The sequence below is a fragment of the Pollicipes pollicipes genome, unplaced genomic scaffold (genome assembly GCF_011947565.3).
Source record: "Pollicipes pollicipes isolate AB1234 unplaced genomic scaffold, Ppol_2.1 Scaffold_4219;HRSCAF=4965_pilon_pilon_pilon, whole genome shotgun sequence".
Classification (NCBI taxonomy): domain Eukaryota; kingdom Metazoa; phylum Arthropoda; class Thecostraca; order Pollicipedomorpha; family Pollicipedidae; genus Pollicipes; species Pollicipes pollicipes.
The window spans coordinates 11,569,240-11,588,054 of record NW_023596448.1 but is presented as its reverse complement, the minus strand read 5'-3'; the positions used below and the strand labels follow the sequence as shown (position 1 = coordinate 11,588,054).

The 18,815-nt window shown below is 55.0% G+C and overlaps 1 protein-coding gene across 1 annotated transcript; it reads left to right on the top strand.

The window, feature by feature from the left end:
- Window positions 1-1,123: 1,123 nt before the first annotated feature.
- On the top strand, window positions 1,124-17,836 carry LOC119095565 (ribosomal L1 domain-containing protein 1). The gene is made up of 8 exons (XM_037218416.1): window positions 1,124-1,293; window positions 2,809-2,951; window positions 3,726-3,870; window positions 6,330-6,478; window positions 7,458-7,569; window positions 10,004-10,160; window positions 16,493-16,651; window positions 17,183-17,836. Exons 1-8 carry the CDS (start codon window positions 1,132-1,134, stop codon window positions 17,713-17,715), a joined length of 1,560 nt encoding a protein of 519 aa, XP_037074311.1. The 5' UTR covers window positions 1,124-1,131; the 3' UTR covers window positions 17,716-17,836.
- The last annotated feature ends 979 nt before the right edge of the window (window positions 17,837-18,815 follow it).

The following is an 18,815-nucleotide window of genomic DNA, read 5'->3' as shown; positions in this document are numbered from 1 at the left end:
TTGTGGAAGTTTAACGTAGACGCCCGATGCTACCGCACTGAAAATATCAACTTCAAGAATGGGTTTGCCCCCCCCCCCCCCTCATACTTTTGGGAGGTTTCACCGGCCCTTGGCGTTTACGTGCCAATGCAATGGGTATTTTACATGCGTCACAGAACCTTAGAAGTGCTGATGAGCTCTTCAACACAATTGCAAAGAGTTACGTGGGTACACGGTACGCGATAGTTGTCCAAGGTGGTGCGCAGATCAGTGCATTATGACTTTGCCGGTCCGGTAGGAGTCTGGCCGCGTCGACTGCAAATGGTCATTCAGCAAAGCTGTGGATGCTATAATTAACTTTGTACTAGATATGAACCAGCTCCAGTCACCAGTCTTGCGGGGATCTCCACCATTGCGATTGTGAGGGTGAGTGCACTGACCTGCCACAAATGTAACTTGAGGTACGGAGCTAGGGAAGTGCCGCCACCTATACAAAACACTGAGCACTTCCAGTGTAAAGACGTCTCGATAAACCCAGCAGCACAAATCCATGAGCCCGGTTCAGCTTTCCGGTGTATCAGTCGCTTGGCATTGATAACAACACAGAGCGTGAGGGATTCGGAGGAGACATCCTCCACCTTTTGTGCATTTGAGCGTTACATTCATGGCGTTGCATGGAAAGAAATGCATTAGAAACGCATGTCGCTTGAACTCTTACCTCTAACACCCTGCAGCATTTCTTTAAGTCTCGTTGAGTGCGTGGGTATTCTTAATTTATGTTTCAATTTGATTGGGGCTTATTTTCCACACTTAGCTTCTGAACCACCAGTTATTGGTACTCAGACTGTGACGCTAGGTAACGTCATCAACGTCGTCTGCGTTATCGTCAACTCACAGCGAACTTAACTCGACATTTGATGACACATATTAATGCTGTTATGAGTGTCGGTCGTCAAAAACCTTTAGAAAAGCCCAGTAGTAGATGTATTCGTGGATGCCTGTCCAGAAGAAAAGGTTTAGTTTTGTGTTTTTTCTTGGGGAGCGACCTATATAATTTAGCTACGCAGAGCTACTGAAATTTTGCTGCGTTTCTTGCGCATTGAATCCGAACACCACGCTGCGCGTTCATGCCGACGATGGCCGATGTAGCCAATGCGTTTTGGCACAGACGCGTTCCAAGTTCTTGCTAGCGGGTCCATCTGTTTCGCAGCTTTTTGGGGTTGTGGTTGTGGGGACTGGGAGCTCCCTTATCATAAATATATCACAAACAGTGTGATGCCTGCTCCGCTTTCAGCATCAAACATGGAGGGTCAGGTAAGTGTAGTCAGATATAGCCGGGAGTCTTAAGAAGTGTTTACAGGTTAAGGTGTGAACTCTGTATCACTTCGTTTCACCATGCGTGTATTCATGTAAGGGATGCCGTGAAAGCTTGATACATGGGGTGTTGAAGAGTGCCCATTTTGTTAGGACACTGTGCCTCATTGGTGTTGTATTACGATGTTAAACCATGTGGGTGGCAAGATATTAAACTGGTTTGGACCGCAAGTTTTGATTTGAGCAGCTACATTGCCTTTTCCTTTCCAATTCTGCTTGGGAGCTCAAGCTTCCCAATCATGGTGTTCTAGATTCTAACATTGGTCAAACTCATCGCATTAGTGTGTCACCATTTTCTGTGTGTAGGTTTCATCATTGTTTGCTGCTTCCTGCTTCCAACTCATTTGTGAACCTACAGCCACAGCCATGGAGTGTGCTTGACTATGAGACATCTTCATTTTATTGCAATGTGCTGTCATATTCCTGCAGTGGTTTAATAACCCTGATTTTTGCATGACTCATTGTCACAGTGGTTTCACAGTCCATATTCTTGCATGGACATATTGCCATGTTGGCCTAGAATCCATATTCTTGTATGGAACATTATGGTTGGCTGGTAAATCTTCCTGTGCTTTGTGTTTAATAACATTATTTTTTCTGCAAAAAAATCCACTTACTATGCCTAATGCTTACATTATCAAGTTAGTGTGCTGAATCTGGAGCATGCACATAATGAACTCCAGCCAGGTCAAATTTCATGTATTTTCTAGATAAGTTTGCTAGATTTTGGTTTGGGGCATTGTTAGTCTTACCAGAAATTACTTTGGGAACGCTGCAATTCATCGCAGCATCAGCATCGCATGTGCTGAAATTGGTGGTGGTCATGCACTTAACTGAAATATCTCAGAGTTCTGCCTTGCATGCTCTAAAATTGATGCCAGGATATTCCAGCATGCTTCACTGTTTCACCAGCTTGCTCCACTGTTTGTCAGCTTCTTTTGCATGCTCTGTATAACATATGCTTTTTGTAGTTAAATAGATAGGTAGTTTGATATACCTTTGATCATTTTGTGGTGCCACAGCTTGTGTTAACATGGATACCATAGTATGTGAATTTTGTAAATTTTTCCAGCACAATTCTCACTATCCTCAGTTACCAAACTTCATTACTGAACTTCTAAGTTTTCCAGTGGGAGCAATGCAGGAAATATGAGGCCAGTAGGAAAGCTCATGCCGATTACTGGCCCGTAATCTGCCACCACTGCAGTCATCCTGTGGAACTGGTTGGTACCCTCCGCAACTCCAAAACCTTTGGTGACATTGCTGGAGCTCCAAAGAAGTGGGGTTGTCAACTTGAAGTATAAATTTTCCAAGATATTTTTGATAAGATTAATATATTATAATATCTTGTGTGTTTTCTAAGACACTGGCAACACTGTCCCCTACCACTACAGGAAAAAGGTTATTGTTCCAAGGGTCAGGCTGGATTAGAATAACAAAAATGCCTTCTTTCAGGTAAGGGCAGGTATCAAGGCCCTGATGCTCTGCAAAAAGAAAATGAAAAAGGAGACACTTCTGGACCATGATGATATGAAGGTCATGCTTCAAATAGCTGCTGTCAAGGTAGCTCCTGGAGGTATCAAGCAAACAATTAAAATGTGAGTATTTTGAAGGATGCATGACATTAGATGTTCCAACTAAAAAAGTTCTCCAAAAGTTGAATATTGCAGCCAGTTATATTCCAGAAAAATGCTATGTGTTGCCAATTCTAAATGGTGTATCCTGTTGCAGTTTGTTATTCATATCAAAAAGTGTTTGCTGCCATGATGCATTTTGCTCTTAGAGATGCATGATGTGGATGAACTGGGTAGGTAAGACCTGAGGTTCCCTTAAAATTGCATTTCCTCACATGTGGCTGCATGTTAGAAATGGGCCTACTGGCTTAGAACGGGCTCCAGGAACACATGACCATGGTATCATGTCAGCACCATTGGAGTTAGAGGAGCTGTATAGGTAGTGATAGTGTGGTTGTCAGTGCTATCTTGGAAACATCCCAATGATGAGGCCCATGTTTTAGCTATTTCCTCATGTTTTTTGACCAGGCTGTGTAAGACTGAGTTCTGGTATTTGCTGCCAGAACAGCTTCATAATATACACTTTCACATGCACCTGCTTGGTGCCCCCCCCCCCCCTCACTTCTCCTGACAATACCCTCTGCAACATCTTCACCGCCATCTTCTCCCCTGTGCTGCGTGACGTTCCGACACCAGCTGTGCAGCGCCGTGGCCCGGTAGTCCGGGTGATGTCGACCTCGCACGTCGCCGGACGGGCGCGCACGCGGCGCCCGGCCGCCCCTCCCCCTGTCGCCTGTCCCCGCCGGAGGGCCGATGCGCGCCGCCCGCCGGGACGCGTGACGTTGTCCTTCGCTGCAGACCGCTGCCGGCGCCGTTCGCCGAGGCGGCCGACGCGTGCCTGTTCGTGAAGGACCTGAAGCGTGGCATCCGCGTCGACCATGAGAAGTCGCTGCGCCACTGGCGCGCCGTGCTGGAGGAGGCGGGCGTCACCCGCGTCTCAGAGGTCGGTCAGGGCTCGGTGGTGTTGGACTCGGGGTCATCGGGTCAGGGATAGGGTTATTGGGTCAGGCCTAAGGTCATTGGGTCGGGCTCATGGTCATTGGGTTATGGTCATGACAGGAGAATACAGGCTTTGAGTCAAACTGGGTCCAGCTCAGGACCGGGCCGAAGGCTTGCTGAGGATGGGGCCGCGGGCAAGCTCAGGATCAGACTGGACAGACTCGGGGTCAGACTGGGCAGACTCAGGGTCAGACTGGGACAGACTCAGGGTGGGACTGGGTGGGCTCAGGGTTAGACTGGGCAGACTCGGGGTCAGTACTGGTTGGGCTGAGGGTCAGGCTGGGCAGGCTCAGGGTCAGACTGGGCAGGCTCAGGGTCAGACTGGTCGGGCTGAGTGTCAGGCTGGTCGGGCTGAGGGTCAGACTGGGCAGGATCAGGGTCAGACTGGGCAGGACCAGGTTCAGGATTCGAGCATGTCTGGACACACTGTTAAGCAATTTTGCCATTTGCTCAGTTGCTCATGTTGTAGGTGATGTGTTTGTGAAATGTGACATCTCAAAATGCCCAAGCATGGGCCCTCAGTTCAAACAAGGCAAGCGTACTGTCAAGGGCAAGTCCATGAGACCAAGCCTCCCAGAGGTCTGCTCGCAGTGTTTCCAGAGTTGTCTGGGCACCCAGCACCGTGTTGACCCTGGACATCGATGCTCGTACTGTTTGCGCCCCCACCCTTTCCCCCTCGCGAAGCTGATGACACCCGGACGTCTGCCTCGCTGAGCGGGAATCTGCTCGTCCCCGCGGGGATCTCCGTAAACAGAATGCGTAGTGCATCGTCGTGTGGGACGTGCCTGTCGCGTTCATCACTATCTTCGTCGACACCGGAGAAAGGTGACAGGAGTTGCCCTATTGTTTTCTTCAGTTGACAACCCTAGCCCCCGTGCAGTGCAACACAAACGTGGCCACCTGCACCGCAGGATCCGTGCTGTCAACCGGCTGATTTCGGCCGATTGGCCGGGACTAGCGCTGCTGCGGTGGTTGTGCTGGTCCGGTGTGAAACACCGGTGCCGGCATCAAGGTGATGCCGGCCCGGACTGACAGGAAGGGAAACGCTTCCAGAGAGGGACGGATCACGAAGAGCGAGAAGCACTCCGTTGTCAGGTTGCATGGCATAATCCATTCATCGCCATGGCTCGGTTCGACCACATCACTTCACAGTAGCAAATATCTGTCCAGTTATGGTAGTCAGTATGTCATTAGCGGCCAAAAATAACTACACTAGCAATCAGTTGTTGGAAGGCGTATAAATCATGTTATTTCCCAACATAAATACATTGCAGTCAAAGTATGGAGACACTCACGGGTCTTACATGACACGCAATGTAACATACAGCAGCACTCGTTGGCGCCACCTATTGGTGACCCACACGTTGAGGTGTTGACCTCGTGCCGCTACACTACCCCCTCCCCAGACGTGTCACTCGCGGAAGGAGTTACATCGAATGCCACACAGCACCGGAGGGATCGCTTCGCGGCCGTGGCGAGCACGGATGGTCTGACGAGCTCGGTGCTCGGAACCGGCCGCGTTCGGTAGAGAGCTGTAGGGGTCCGCATGAAGGTAGCAGTGAAGTTCGGAGCCAACCAACCACGGCGCACACGGAGTGGTCTGCGATAACCTCTCTGGCGCCGGGTACAGTGTTGATGCAGACGGGGTCAAAACGAGCGTCCGGCGGCATGAAACCAAGCGTCGGGGCCCGTGCGTAACGAGGTACCGTGGCACGTTGGCACGAGGTGCAACGTGCCCGGGTCAACTCCTTGATATCTCGGCACAAAGAGGGACGCATAAAACGCCGGGAGACGAGCTTTTGCGTGTCCCGCACTCTCATGTGTGCCAGACCGTGCACAAGTCGGAAGTACTGCCGCCGTAGGCTTTCTGGCAGCAGCGAGCGAGGCCTGCCCGTGGACTCATCCACCGCGAGCTTGCGGCTACTCATCGGCAGAATGTCACGCAGAGCCAACGAGTGCCACGGAGACAGTCACATTTCGTACATGACACGTCATGTCACACACGCACAACACTCACTGGGGCCTACACGTTGAGCTGTTGACCTCATGCCGCTACGTAACAGCGCTGCGGTGGCTGTGTGAGGGTCTGCTGCACTGTTTGCATGACAGTGTGTCCGGTATGGTATTGTACCTTTTTTGATCAGCCCAGGAGCTTCAAAGTCTCTTGCACACCAGCTGTGTCTGAACTTCACAGCTGAAAGGAGGGGGCGGGGGACTATAACCTAGAGCCTGCCTCTGTATGCAAAGGGCCAAGGTGATGAGCCTAGTGATGCTGATTCTAGACAAGGTAAATGGTGGTCCACAACCCTCCTCAAGACCCAATTACTACTACCGCTACCACAGAACCTTCCTCAGAAGACAACCTAGAGCTTACCACAGACACTGAGCCAGAGCCTGCCGCAGGTGATGCCGCTGCGGCAGCTGAAGGCCGAGTACTCAATGTATGAGGCGAAGCGGAAGCTGTGCAACTCGTACGACATCTTCCTCACCGACGTCTGCATCGCTCACCTGTTGCCCACGCTGCTCGGCAAACACTTCATCATGAAGAAAAAGTGAGTCCTCCGTTAAACGAGGTCGCCCCGGGTGGACGGGCGATGTGTATCTGGGTGGAAAGGCCAGCCCCGCGTCAGGTGGAAGGATAGAGGGCGCCACTGCCGGCTGCTTGCGCAGTAAGGTCCATGCTCAGTTCAAAACTATGCAGCTTGACCGCGGTGCGAAGAGGAAGCTCCTGGATGGAATGGAAGGCACCAAGTGAAACATACTGCTGTACGTACTGCGTATAGCGCAAAGTTTTCACGGCACATTTTGTTTTTGTGTAAAACACAGACAACTTTTCGTCAGACACTGTAAGGAATTCGGCGTGGAGTGACGGAGCTGGGTTCCGAAGCTGCTTGTGAAACAAAACGCTCTTTTTTAACGGGATCGGCCCCGGTTCATGGAGTGCTGATGGTGTTAAACATCCCACGCCGTCATGAACAACCATTTGAAACAAAAAACGCAGCATATCACGTGGATTGCTGGGGATAGAAAGACGTCCTGGAGGATTCTGCTTAAATGCACTAAAATTTGCAAAGTGGATGTTTTATGTAAATTTCAGCTCTTAAATAGTTTGATATTAAGCTTTCCATTATTTTGTCGCATCCTCCATTTTGTTCTGTTCGCACGTGCAGCTTATGCTTCCTTGCCAGAGATCTGTAGTTACTGCTTATTTACTGCATTGCCTGTTGATATTGCACGCTTCCATGCGCGGACGCTAGACATGTAGTGCTTCAAAATCTCATCCGTCCAAGGTGTCATGGATACCGAAATGTCTTCGCGGAGGCCCGTAGGGGACCAAATTCAGTAAAAACGCAATCCGTCATTAGTGCGAGATTTACTGATAGGCGGAAAAGTACGAAAGGACTCGCAGTTGCGAAATGAGTTCGAAAATGAGATCTCGATGTCGGCGCTCAATGCCATCCAAGTTGTCATTTTCCAACAAAAAACCTTGACTTTGGACACACTGTGATTGTGACTGAGCGGCGTTCACAGGCAGCCAGTGACGGTGAAGATGGACGCCAAGAACCTGGCCGATGAGATCGACCAGGCCCTGAACTCCACCTACCTGCACCTGTACAACAGCGGCGACTCCAGCGCCGTGCAGGTGAGCGTCCTGAACTCCACCTACCTGCACCTGTACAACAGCGGCGACTCCAGCGCCGTACAGGTGAGCGTCCTGAACTCCACCTACCTGCACCTGTACAACAGCGGCGACTCCAGCGCCGTGCAGGTGAGCGTCCTGAACTCCACCTACCTGCACCTGTACAACAGCGGCGACTCCAGCGCCGTGCAGGTGAGCGTCCTGAACTCCACCTACCTGCACCTGTACAACAGCGGCGACTCCAGCGCCGTGCAGGTGAGCGTCCTGAACTCCACCTACCTGCACCTGTACAACAGCGGCGACTCCAGCGCCGTGCAGGTGAGCGCCGCGCTCAGGGGTCGAGGGTCAGGGGTCGGATGGGGTTGGCTCAGTGGGTCAGGCGGCTCAGACGGATCATCTGGATCAGACGGATCAGATGGATCAGACTAAAGGGGGCTCAGCGGATAGATGGCTCAGATGATGCGCACGGTTGGGCCGGGCCACTTTCTTTCTGAAAGTGCCTGACGCGTGCGCTCTGGTATAACATCTCTTCCCTAAGAGGCACGTTAGCACATGATTGGTAGGTCCCATTGGGCGAAGCTGATTCTAAAACATATGCTTCCAACGTCAAATAACAGTTCGCTGATTAATCGCAGGCTGTGTGTAGCAAAAAGCAAAAACGCTACCATCTCGAGATTCTGGAAGTAAACGTTTGGCGGAGAGCTGATCGATGTAAACAAACATAACTTTTTATATGAACGATTGGCTGAGCTGGTCTAGGGCCGTGGAACATTCTTGGCGGTGTGAGTCGTCACCAACCTGCGGCAATTTTGCTATTTTTCCAATTCCTGTAACCAAACCGCGGCCTTATTCGTTTACGTTAGGTGAACTGAAATGAGTTTTCTCAGAGGTTAATAGCGTGTAGCTACGGATGTCGCAGCGCCATTCGCTCACCTTCCAGCTTCAGGCCCATACGTGCTTGAGTCCCTCGGTCATCGCCGGTGACTAGGTGCGCAGGCTGTTAGATATGATGCATGGGCTATGCCGAAAAGTCACGTTGCTTCAGGCTGTGCTTGGAAGTACCCCGAGAACGAGCCCAAACACCCAAGCTTGCATTATCATGTAGCAGTGTGTGGGGGAGATGGCCTAGAATTTCGAGCAAGAGCACAACTCAGCCAACATACAGCTGGTGGCGGCCCTCCGCTGCGCTGCGTCTGTGGAGGACCTGCACGACTGGCAGCCGTCTCGTGCGGAGCCCAGCGGCCATGTTGCCGCCCGCGCCAGTATCGCGTGATCCACGGCCCCACCCCACACCCGACAACGCAATTCCAGGCGCGAATTCCACCCGCACCCCCATGACAAGAATCGTCTCCCGTGTTGCCACGTGCCACACTCGCCGACCCCCGCGGGCGCCGACGCCGACGCCGCCGGGCGCCTCGGCCGACGTCCCCGTGTCCCGACGCCCACGCCCCCCTGGGGCCGACGCCGACGTCCCCGTGCGCCGACGCCCACGTCCCCTGGGGCCGACTCCGCCACCCCGGGCGCCTCGGCCGACGTCCCCGGGGGCCGACGCCGACGTCCCCGTGCGCCGACGCCCACGCCCCCTGGGGCCGACGCCCACGTCCCCGTGCGCCGACGCCCACGTCCCCTGGGGCCGACTCCGCCACCCCGGGCGCCTCGGCCGACGTCCCCGGGTGGCTCGGCCGCGGGTGGCAAGCTTCGGCGAGCGGCGCGTCGGTGGCGGCCGAGCGAGTGGACGCTTCACTACCGCTCGTGTCTCGCGCCCGCTGAAACGTTGGCCGTGGGGCCGAGTTGTCGGAGCGGTAAACGGGCGAAGCGACGGACGCGGCGCGGCGGCCCTCCCGGCGTCGCCTGCACTGGTGCACGAATTGGAAGAGGGGGCTGGGTAGGACGTGTTCCTGGACGTGTCGTGTGAGCTGAGCGTTAGCGCCATGATGGTGAGCCATGGACAGCATTGACTTCAAAGGAGCCGGTCCGGCACGCCCGGTTGCCAGGCTCGCCCGCTCGCCCCGGTGACCCCGCCGGGCGGCGGCGCCGCTCGATGCCGCTGTGGTGGGCTGACGCGCCCGACGGGACACAGGGAAGGAGGGGACGGGTGGGGTGGGCTGAGCGGCAACTGGGCGTACCTGCTGCAGTCTGTGTTGCTTTCCTGATCTAGCACACCTCTTACGTGACGTCTTTTTTGTCCCGTTCTTTCACCTTTGTCGGATTGAAGGGAGGTAGAGCGGCATCGGCCGACCACAATTTTGATATTCAGTTTGCATATCACATCTCGTAAGTTAGTCATCATTGTCCCCAATTCGCTTTCGGCCTATTTGTAAACTGGCCTGTACCAGCCGAACCTTGCGCGAAGAGCACGCCTCAGCCACCCGTCGAGCGCGTCAGGAGCCACGCGCAGCACCGCTCTGACCGGGCGGCGGCCGCCGACCACCGGCAGGTGGGCCGCTGCGGCCAGACGGAGGAGCAGCTCTTCCAGAACGTGATGGCCGCGGTGGAGACGCTGAAACAGAAGTTCCCCGGCGGCCTGAAGAACGTCCGCTGCCTGCACCTCAAGCTGGACAAGTCGGTGGCCCTGCCCATCTTCGTCAGCACTGGTGAGCGCGGTGGGGTGCGCGGGCTCGGGCGTGGGCCGCGCGTGGCTGTGATGTTGGTGTCTTGTTGCGTTTTGAGAGATGTGATATACTTGACGTGATGACGTCACGTGATTGTCACGTCAGCCAGGTGGCCGGCGCTGCATCCAGTAGGGAAGCCTTTTCCAATGTTCTGACATATTTCACACTCTTGGTATATGCTGGTGTAATTTTGAGCGCCCATTCGGCTAGCGAAATTTCTCAACGAAAATTTGCACACGTTGAATCATTTAAAGTTCTCCGGTTCAGGCATCGTCAGTTTAAGGCGCCTATCGCGGCCACGTATCACGCTGGTTGCCCAGAATTCGCCTTTTGTCAGTCGGATTTGCTTTTGACACAGGATTTAGATGTACGCTCCAACAATTTCTTTGCCATTCGTCGCCGGGCCATATTGAACCATTACACCGCCATTCATTAGATTCAGACCTGGCATTTCGGTAAGAGTTTAAAGAGTAACGTAGACGCTCACGAGAGCAAGAAGCGGTATAGAAGGAGCTCGCTCATATTTAATGGGTTTATGTTAGCGCTTTATCGCAGTATGCGTTACTTGCTTTTTACGTGCATGTACCGAACCACATGGCGTGTTCATTTAGTGATGCGATCTTCAATTACGTACCGTAGGTCCTGCCCAAAATTGGGATGGGTGTCGTGTCTGTCTTCTCTCGGCGTGGCCGAGATGGGCCTAAACCCCCCCTCGCTGTGGTAGCTGTATCACGCTACGTTGGCTGCCGCTGTGAGCAGGGATGCTCATTTTTCGGCGGAGGAATTCTTGGTAGTTTTTCGCTGTTCGGTGCCCATGGTAGAAGTGTATACATTTTGTTTAGCTACCATTGCTGCTATTGTCGGCTAACGTGCCCACTTTTCAGTGAAGGAATTCGATGGTTTTTAAAATCGAAAGTGCATGTTTAAAACGTTGGACACGGTTGGCATACATAAGAGAGACCACTTAAACGCCCATTTTACGGAATCGTGACCTTAGCTGATTGGTGACAGCCAGTGCAAGCCACGGCCTGACGTGGCTCGGACGTACATCGGCTGTAATGGCGGTCTTCATCGACCTCCGGCCGTCCTCCACCTCTGTCCAGTGCGGTCAGCAACGTCGGCCGCAGTGCCCGCGGACCGCCTGCACTGCGTGACCGCACGAGTCTCGGGCCGCACCGTCGTGAACAGGCCGCAAACCACACCGGACCGGGACTGTGCGCCGCGCAGAATGCCATTGCGGGCCATGTGCAGACATCTGGCTTGTACCTGCGCTTTCACGACTCACGACGAGAGATTGGTGGCTGGATTGTGAAAATCACTTGCTTACGTCACACCACCGTGTTTGCGTTTGTGAACATGGCGCTCACCGGGAGGGCTGCAGTTTATCGGGTCACGTGTCATTTACAGACACTCGCTCAGTTGGCGGGCGTGAGAAGTAGTTGACGCGCCCAATAAGGTATCATTTTTTACCTCATAGCATGGTAACAAGAAATATCAGCTGCGTCACCATTTGCCATCGACGCGCCATAAAGCCCCGACTGCGGACAAGACTCGCCGGATTTGACGGCGGAAGCGGCCGCGTACTGCCCCCATACTTAAACGGCTCCTTTCAAGCCTCCATCCGCTCTTTACTGACGCCAGTAATGCATGCAGTTGTATAACTGTGGGCAGGGCTGCACCTAATGTATTTTCATTTCCGGTTTTAATGGTAGGGCATACATGTTTGCTGTGTTCAGCTTCGGCTGACAAAGACGTGTGCCGGTGACTGGCCCCGCATCAGTCACCTCCACTGGCCCCGCATCAGTCACCTCCACTGGCCGCTGTATGTTCCTTTGACCTCATGCGATGTGTGATGCACGCTTCGCTGGCCGCAGTCCGGTCACTGCCCGGACCGTCTCGCGTGCCAGACCCGCGTCGCCGTCCACACCGCCTTCGAAACCGACAGCGCCCCGTGCAGAGCAGGCCCGACGCGACGACGACACTGCGGAAGGCCATGCAGCCAGCTGTCGGCTGACCTTTCGGATGGCCTATTCTGGGCAGCTGGGTCCGACTCGAGGCCTGCGGGCACGGACTGAGCGACGCCCAGGGCCCTGCCGACAGGGCATCACCCGCGGTCGCGCCCGCCGACCGCATGGGGGGGGGGGAGGGGGGGGGGGGGAGCGGCGTGCGATCGAACGACGCGTGCGGAGTCCTAGGGCAGCGGCGCGCCGGGTGCGACCGGACGAGCGGTTGCATGGGAGATCCGTCCCTCTTTCCCCTATCTCGCTTCATCCTGCGTCCTCGCGACGCCCCGCCTGTCCGGGGCAGGCTGCATGCGTCAGCTACGAGTGGGCCGAGAGCCCCGTGGGAGGGGACCCCGACCGGGTACCCAACGCGCATGCGCGGGTTAAAGCCGGGCGGTTGGCCCCCAGGCGTTTGCGAGTCTGCTCCACCGTTAACTATTTTCGTTCGTCTCATAGCCCTGAAATGATCATTTCTGGTCGAAAGGGCTCTAATCCAAAAAACCAAGAGCGGTGGCGTGGTCTGCCCCCCCCCCCCCCCTCTCCTCCGTGCGATGGCTTGGGCGCCGCTCCGGAAGCGACGCGCGCTCCCCGGTGAGCGGGAGGAGGAGGTCCGCCGGCGCCACCGGCCGCTGTCGCGTCGGAAGTGTTGAAGAGTGCAGTGCTGACGTGGAAATGGGGCGTAGTGGATGTTGTTTTTAAGTCGGCAATGCGTGTTCATAAAGCGCTGTGGCATTGGCGTGTAAGAATTGAGGGGATTTTGCGAATGTTTCAGGAAGGGTGCGGTTATCAAGTGAAGTCATGTTTTTACAACGGAGGCTGCATGTTGGGATAACTTTTCTTTAACGGAGCGAATTTTCGGCTTCAGCTGTATGATCAGACCCCACCTTCGCACTCTCCGAGAAGCTAATATAACTGCAACCTCTGATAGCATATGGATGTCTTAGCGTCCAGAAGGGTATTGCTTCTTATTCTGCTAGTGAAGTTTTACGGCGTTTGGTAAAAATGTACTGTAACACTGCACTGCGAACAAAAGGCAGTCCCAGTCCGTGCAATTAACGTCGGGAAACGTAATGTGTGTTGAATGCTAAACAGCTGCTCAGGTGGTCGAGCCGTGTCTAGTACTGATTTAAGATGGGGGGGGGGGGGGGGGGGGGCGAACGACATCGTTTGAAGGAGAGAAAGGCAATCGTATTTACAGCACTGTTCGTTGCTATATGTAAGGATACTGAAGCACTAAATATGAGTCAGAAAGACTATCCTACAGTGCCGCTGGCCAGACTGGTGGTGAGCAGTCTCACTACCTTTTGTATGGAAGGGGAGCACTGCGCAAATGCCTCTGACGTGAGTTCCACACATTTCAAATTGCATGCGGCAACACAGGATGTCGCATTTTGGACTCGGACAGGTCATTACCGGCGTATGCTTTGCTGCAATCCCTTGCACAAAGCGCACAGGAAGTGGCGGATGTCGCCTTTTCAGGTGCACTACGAACATAATTCTTCATTCTTCCTTGTGATACAATAGTGTTGGGTTTACTAAGGCTTGCACGATGCCTTATTTTTCATGCAAGGGGTTGTTTAATGGTGCGTTATGCAAAGCGTGCCTTCCAGACGTGAATCGGCGCTGACTCATTCGTAATTGCACATGGGCATGGTGTCATAAACTGATATTTCACGATCACCTGCATGATGATCGTCGACATCTCAACCCTCCGCTCAACACCCTAGCTTCCCAACGTCAGCGTCTCAACGCCAACGATAAACGCGTCGACGTCACCGCTGTCACGTCTTTCGTCCCACGGCCCACCAGGTGCGGTGCCTCCTGTAGCATGCAGATAGGAAGAGCACAGCGCGAGGCGTCATCCCCAGAAATCAATAGAGTGAACCAGGCAAGGTGCGGGCGCACCTCGTGTTCTGTTCGTGGGCGAGCGTTTCACCCAGGGGCCGTATTTTGGCCGCCCGTTGCAGGGCTCGCTCCCGATTTTGGTACCACCGAGACTGCAGGCCCAGCTGGCTTACAATAATTCAAGTGCGCGATGCGTACGCGTCCGGGATGTGAGCCAGACGTGGCCTTTGGTGAGCGTTAATGGAGGAGTCATCATAGCTATCGACACTAGTCGGGCGGGTTTGTATTGTTTCTGACCGCGCGTTTGCAACTGGTCAGTCTTTCCGTGTTGTCGAGCAATGGTATGAGTGGGCCGAACGCTTTTTATCATCGCGTTTCGCCTTAGAATTCTGGCGTGCTGTGATGTGGCCAGGAATTGGGAAAAGACAGAATGCACTCGACAGTATGCAGCTACAAAGTTACGCGTGGCGTGTCCAACCTCAATGAAGCTATCAGCTGGCAACGAAATCCATACATGTGTGTTTTGCCAGCCTAATTGGCTAAACAACGGCAAGTTGACCCTTCCTTGAGTTGATTTGCGACAGAGCTGCGGCGCAGGGCGTGCGGAGCGCAGGCTTGGTGCCGCGCCATGCACTGCTGACGCGCCCTCCCCTTTGTCGCCCATGCGGCCTCAGCGTGGGTGCAGGAATTCAATTTTTGCTTCTCTGATATTTGGGAGCCTGTCGCCGAATGCAGCAAGCTGCTGTTTGGTTCCCTGGCTGATACCATGCTTGACTCGTAATCGGTGCTTCGTAGGCCCGTTACCGGTATGTCCTTGACATATTGGTTTGATGTAGTATCATTTAATTGCCTTTTTTTTGCGTAGCTTGACGAGGAACAGAATGAACATATCATTGACATGCGTGGCAGCCATGCCGTGGCTGTGTGACTCCTAAGATATACACCATTAGGATTTACAAGCCCATAAGCTCTGTTATGCCTCCAATCACCATTGCCCCCATTAGCTATGCGCCAGTACGTCGTTCATTAAAGGCCAGCGAGATCGGTGTTGTGTCGGCTGCCATAAATGGGCACCATTATTGGGACACGCGTTTTGCGATACCATCTTAGCCGGTCGAAGTAATTACTGCGGAATTCTCCCAGCCGTCAATAGCAGAACGCTCTTCGCAAAGCTTGCGCAAAACAGCCAGGGTGCACACTGCAGGCTACAAATCCCTCCCCCCCCCCCCCCCACCCCACCTGTCGCTAATGCGAATACGTTTGCCACCGATGGGTCCCCGCTCTTGGCAGCGCGATTCAGAGTACGCATCCAACGTCACATCCTGCCCGTCACGCTAACATGCGGCGGGGTCCTCCTTATCCCAGTTAAATGACTCATGCCACGGGTCCTCCTTATCCCTGTTAAATGACTCGCCACTTAGCAGCGATCGATTTCGACTGAATCGAATAAGCGTCCGGTGCCTGCGTCGCCTGTTCAGAAACTGGAGCCAGCCTGGCGTAGGAGCTGGTCTGCGCAGAAGCTGGGGCCGGCGTACCGTGGCCGCCTCACTTCAGCAGGGACGGCGTGCCGTGGCCGTCTCAGTTCAGCAGGGACGGCGTGCCGTGACCGCCTCAGTTCAGCAGGGACGGCGTGCCGTGGCCGCCTCAGTTCAGCAGGGACGGCGTGCCGTGGCCGCCTCACTTCAGCAGGGACGGCGTGCCGTGGCCGCCTCACTTCAGCAGGGACGACGTGTCGTGGCCGCCTCAGTTTAGGAGGGACGGCGTGCCGTGGCCGCCTCAGTTCAGCAGGGACGGCGTGCCGTGACCGCCTCAGTGTAGGAGGGACGGCGTGCCGTGGCTGCCTCAGTTCAGTAGGGACGGCGTGCCGTGGCCGCCTCAGTTCAGCAGGGACGGCGTGCCATGACCGCCTCAGTTCAGCAGGGACGGCGTGCCGTGGCCGCCTCAGTTCAGCAGGGACGGCGTGCCGTGGCCGCCTCAGTTCAGCAGGGCCGGCGTGCCGTGGCTGCCTCAGTTCAGCAGGGCCGGCGTGCCGTGGCCGCCTCAGTTCAGCAGGGCCGGCGTGCCGTGGCTGCCTCAGTTCAGCAGGGACGGCGTGCCGTGGCTGCCTCAGTTCAGCAGGGCCGGCGTGCCGTGGCCGCCTCAGTTCAGCAGGGACGGCGTGTCGTGGCCGCCTCAGTTCAGCAGGGCCGGCGTGCCGTGGCTGCCTCAGTTCAGCAGGGACGGCGTGCCGTGGCCGCCTCAGTTCAGCAGGGACGGCGTGTCGTGGCCGCCTCAGTTCAGCAGGGCCGGCGTGCCGTGGCTGCCTCACTTCAGCAGGAACGGCGTGCCGTGGCCGCCTCAGTTCGGCTCAGTTCAGCAGCTGTCTGGGGGGTGGCGCGGCCGCAGCGTCGCCACAGTCGTCACCGCAGCTAGCGCCTGTGGTCTGGGTGCTGGCCGTGTCGCTAACGTGCCGCGCCGCGCCGGCAGTGTCGGCGAACGCGGTCCCGGTGCCGGCGGCGCGCCGTCAGCCGGGTAGCGGCCGGAGCCCGGTGGTCGGCGAGCTGAGCACCGTCCGCGCTCAGTCTGACGTCATCGTCAACCGCTTCGGCGACGTCGAGGTGGTCCAGAGGCGGCCTCTCAGCGACGGTTAGTGGTGGCGGCCAGTCCACATCGATTCTGGCAAATGTTGTCTTTTTGTGAGCCCCAGTATGTCCATTGTGTTCGTGTTTATCTGTCTTCCGTTGATGAGGTAGCGTATGACCTTTTTCGCTGTTACCTGCCATAAATCGCCGACAATTAGTGTTTCGTTGTCGACGGTAAAGTAGCAATCAGCACGAAGACCCACGAGTAATGGCATGCGTGCGTACGAGAAACGTGCGTTCTGTTTGTGTCCCTGGCCTAGTTGTAGCAATAAGACAGCCTCATCGGATGCCCCTCTTCCTGTATATTAATGCTGCGCTTACTGTGCTCAGGAGTGCACAATGACGAACGCAGTCGACGTATCCTAGAACACCCATAAACAACTAATTGTGACCCCTTCGTATGTTTCGCTGTCTGGCATGTCATGTCTCCAGCAGGCATAAAGTTCATTTTGCGGCGCTGCGCTGCCCGGCGGCGCCCCTGTAGCGGCACTCGCGAGCGTTACGTCACTTACGATCGCTGCGTGCTCTACTGCAGATGAGGAGCTGACAGACGAGGAGGAGGAAAACTCCACCGGCCGCCGCAGCCGCAAGCGAGCTAAGAAACAGCCACCGCCGGCCAAGAAGTCCCCGGCGCCGGCGGAGGCGGTGGCGCCGGCGGCCGAGCCTGACTCGTCGGACGAGGAGGATCTGGAGCTGGCGGCGCGGGAGCGACAGTTCCTCGATCAACTGGCCTCCGAGAAGGCGGGCGCCGCGCCCGGCCCGGCCGCGCTCCAGGGCGAGGCCGGCGGGAGGCCTGGCGGTGGTCAGAAGAGCCGCGCCGGCCACGCCAAGAAGGCGTCAGGCGTTATGGCAAAGCAGGGCCAGGTGACCGCCGACGCAAGGCGCGGGTTGCGCGAGAAAGGTGCGCGTGCACAGAAGACCGGTCCGGTCACAGCGAGAGCCCAGCGCGGCGGACATGCGAAGAAAGGAAAGTCTTTGACGCCAGTCAAGAACGAGAAAGTCTCTCCTGCCAAAATGTATTCAAAGAAAAAGATCAAGGGCATAGGAAAGATGAAAAAAGTAAAGTGACGTTGGAAATGGTGTAAAGGAAATGACCGCAAGCAGGCCTAAGCGCCCTGCGAGAAGCTGTACAGAGGACGTGTTGGGGCCGGCTTTTTTTGGTGACAATACACATCTCATCGCCAGAGAATTTTTCTGTTGTTTGCGAGAAGCCGACGATTCACATTAGGCAGCGCTGCACTTTTTGACGCTACATTGACAGATTTTGCAGATCGTATAGTGTATAGTGACCGTAAGCATAGCGATCGTCGTTCAGTTGAGCGCGGTGAGCTGGTCTCGGAGCGCGGCATTTCCGACCACCTCGTGCGATTTGGTACTGAAATGTTGACTGGGAGCTCTTGGTGTGCATTTTAAATGGAAGGAGTGGGTTATTCAAATGCGCGCACATTCTAGATATGAAATATCACGGTTCGCATGATACATACACTCACGTAGTATAACATGCTTACATTACGTCTTACCATTTATTACAAATCATGTTCGCTCACCTATACTTATCTTTCACGCACCGGTCTGCGCATCGGAGACGCTGCGTGTGCCAGCTATTGTGGCACCATCTTCAAACAGTACTGGAGCGGAGCAACTCCCTGTCGGCCGTCCCGGTACTGAGTGCAGCGAGCTCCTTGTGGTGAACGCCATCAGCCGATCGGGGTTATCGCGCCCCGTCCCTCATACGACGGGGTCACCCGGCGTGCCAAGCTGACGTGGACCCACTGGGCTCCAGCTGGGGCCCGGGAGGGGTGGGCTGTCAAGCTGCGGCGTGGCCTGCTCAGTTGGAAGCAGGTACCCCGCCGGCATTAAACCTTATGCCGATGAGCGGTCCGTGGCGGCATCACTGCAGTTTAGCCGCCTGACTGAAAACGGCAACGGGACCGGAGAAACGCTACATCGCGTGCTCTCAGAGGTGGGCGAGGAATGAGATTCTGAACGCTGTGATGGAATAAGACATCATTTGATGCCAGCTTGGCTTTTAACTTATTTAGTGTCCATATAGACAAGACAGCACTAATAGCCTTGTTCCTCGTAGAATAACGAGGAGAATGGAGGGATGGGTGAATTTGTATTTCGATTATAAGCCTTTCTCGAAACGAATATCAATAATTAATTCG

What these genes read in the sequence shown, in the direction of transcription:
- LOC119095565 (XM_037218416.1), top strand. Translation starts at nt 1,132, where the DNA reads ATGCGTTTTGGCACAGACGCGTTCCAAGTTCTTGCTAGCGGGTCCATC. An exon ending in GCGACTCCAGCGCCGTGCAG is followed by an intron (nt 7,570 to 10,003) that starts GTGAGCGTCCTG and finishes GACCACCGGCAG; the next exon opens with GTGGGCCGCTGCGGCCAGAC. An exon ending in GAGGCGGCCTCTCAGCGACG is followed by an intron (nt 16,652 to 17,182) that starts GTTAGTGGTGGC and finishes GCTCTACTGCAG; the next exon opens with ATGAGGAGCTGACAGACGAG.